We start from the raw sequence: 2,607 nt of genomic DNA, 5'->3' as shown, positions 1-2,607 counted from the left end.
ACAGCCGGTTGTTAACACCAGGGTGAGCGCTTAGTGACAGTAAACCATTTTGCACATGTGTATTGGCGTAATACATTGTTTTAAAAAGCTTTATCACAACCTCGGTATAAATAAGAACACTGGAAACGGCTCAGCTATTTTAATTTGTGGAAAACGTTGCCGTGAAGGTTAAAAAAAAATAGAAAATTGTGCAAACCATGTCGCACATTGTTCCATCGGACGACAACAGAAAGCGAGTATTCGGAATATTTACAGAGGAGGACTGGTAGTTGTCATATACTATAGCCTTTCTATACATTATCTTTATTTTGCTTTGATGTTACTACCTTATCGAACAAACTTAGTCGGACAAAAGTGACTAAATTTTTTGGAAGTGACTAAAATTATGTCTGACTAATATTTTTGTCCAACTAAAATTTTGTCCGACTAATTATTATGTCCGACTAAATATTTTGTCCAAATCAAGTTTTTTTAAATTATTCCTCAGTACGGAATTTTACATGTTAATGATTTTGTAAAAGTGTTTTTCTTCTTTCTCACCTTCGAATACAAATATTTTTGGATAAACAAACGACTTTTTTAAAAAAGTGGCTAAAGTAAGTCTTAATAAAAAAATATAAACTGATAAACTGATAAACTGATGTCAAACTGTGTGGGCTGTTGTAAGTTGCACAGAGTTGTCTTGCATAGCTTAAAATGAGCATAATATACAGTACTGGAATCAGGATACCTACCTCATTCTATAAACTTTATTGGTATTGACAACATACGACAAGATCATCTCGCACATCACATCTTGCTATTTTATATCATCTAGCAATTTTCTGACTTCCGATGAGGACGGACGTGCTCTGAAGAAATAGCATAGAAACGCGCCGAGACAAATAACATGACTGAGAGACTGACTATAGCTCGACTTGAAAAACAATTAAAAGAAGGTTTTGATCATATTGAATCACGAATTGATAACCTAACTTTAAAAAGTGAAAAAATTGATTGTGATTTGAACGAAATGAAAAATAAAATTATAAGCAATTTGATCGAACAAAACAAGAAAATGCAAAAAAAAATCGAAGCTTTAGAAAATACTGTATATGAACAAAACAAAGAGTTAAGAGATCTCCAACTGACTACAGAGGCAACAAACCAATACGGCAGACGTAGCAATATTGAGATTTCAGGTGTAACAAATGATATAGATGATGATCAACTGGAAGATAAAATGATAGAGATTTTTAACAAAATGGAGGTCAACGTTACGAAATCCGATATCGAGTCTTGTCATAGGCTTCCTGCGAAGAAAAATCAAACAAAAAAAACCATTGTACGCTTCGTCAATCGCAAAAATTGTCAAAAACTCTTAGAAAACAAAAAAAAAACTGAAAATATAAATTTCGAGGAAATTAAGCTGCCACCAAACAGCAAAATCTACATTTCCGAAAATTTAAATCGATTTTATCAAAGACTGGGATTTGAATGCAGACAACTGAAAAGAAACAAACTCATCTACAGTTACAAATATCAAAATGAAGCTTTTTTTATAAAATTTGATAAAACCGATGAAAAACACAAAAAAATTACACATGTGGATCAAATAGTTGAATGGTTTCCTGGGTTCTACCAAAATGAATTGCTCAACTACGGAAACACAGAGAGTTAGATTGTTGTCTTTATCTCACTTTTCTCTTCTTTCTGCTACACACGATTTTCCCGCCTAAAGTTCTTTGTTTGTTTAATCTTATCGGTGATATACGCTCAGGTAATTTTAACTCCAATATGGCGCAAGCTTGCTGTGCAGTCAGTATATAGCGTTTGTTTTATTTGTGAAATCGTTTGAAGCCCAAAACCTGTTCTAACTGGTAAGTTTTCACTTTCTCTTTCTTTTTTGTACTTTTAGACCCTGTTTTCCCTTTAAAGCTGCCAGTTTTGTTTCCCCCCTATATATAATTTTTATGCTTAGTTGTAATGTCTGCAAAAAGCTAGTTGATGAATCATGTAAAAAATCAATTTTTTGTGATATCTGTAATTCCTGGATACATTTTCAAAACTGCTCTAGACTTTCAGTATCAGAATTTGATGCCTTATCTCACAATTCTAGTAACTGGGCTTGTCCAAAATGTTTGGACAGGACATTACCATTTTTTGATTCAGAACATCTGTCAAATTGTAAACCAAAACCAACCCCAAATTCTACATCCCGTATTAATGAAAATATGAGATCCCTTCTTTCTGATCTTAATAGTATTGTTCATAGCATGGGCAACGATGCTGACAGTATCAATTTTCATACAACTAGTTGTAAATACTATGAATGTGAGGACTTTAACAATCTTAATCTAAATCCAAGGTCGCTCTCAGCTTTTCATCTTAACATTGCCTCAATGGCTAAACACTTTGATGAATTTAACACCCTTTTGGCCCTTTTGAGACATGAGTTCTCTTTTATTGGTATTACTGAAACCCGCTTTATCAAAGGCTCACCACCAACTTTCAATTACCATATAGAAGGTTACCAGTGCTTATCCACCCCCACTGAATCCTCAGCAGGAGGGAGCTTGTTGTATATTTCTGACCAGTATAATTTCATTCCTCGTACAGACTTGGATG

General features: G+C 33.7%; 1 protein-coding gene across 1 annotated transcript; it reads left to right on the top strand.

Annotated features, from left to right (window-relative positions):
* Positions 1-583: 583 nt before the first annotated feature.
* On the top strand, positions 584-2,212 carry LOC130612526 (uncharacterized protein MCAP_0864-like). Its single transcript, XM_057433845.1, has 2 exons — positions 584-1,759; positions 1,803-2,212. Exon 1 carries the CDS (start codon positions 890-892, stop codon positions 1,658-1,660), a length of 771 nt encoding a protein of 256 aa, XP_057289828.1. The 5' UTR covers positions 584-889; the 3' UTR covers positions 1,661-1,759; positions 1,803-2,212.
* Positions 2,213-2,607: the final 395 nt, after the last annotated feature.

The sequence above is a fragment of the Hydractinia symbiolongicarpus genome, chromosome 10 (genome assembly GCF_029227915.1).
Source record: "Hydractinia symbiolongicarpus strain clone_291-10 chromosome 10, HSymV2.1, whole genome shotgun sequence".
In the NCBI taxonomy this organism is placed as follows: Eukaryota; Metazoa; Cnidaria; class Hydrozoa; order Anthoathecata; family Hydractiniidae; genus Hydractinia; species Hydractinia symbiolongicarpus.
Note: the sequence above shows the minus strand (reverse complement) of the source record. Positions and strands in the feature narration are given on the sequence as shown.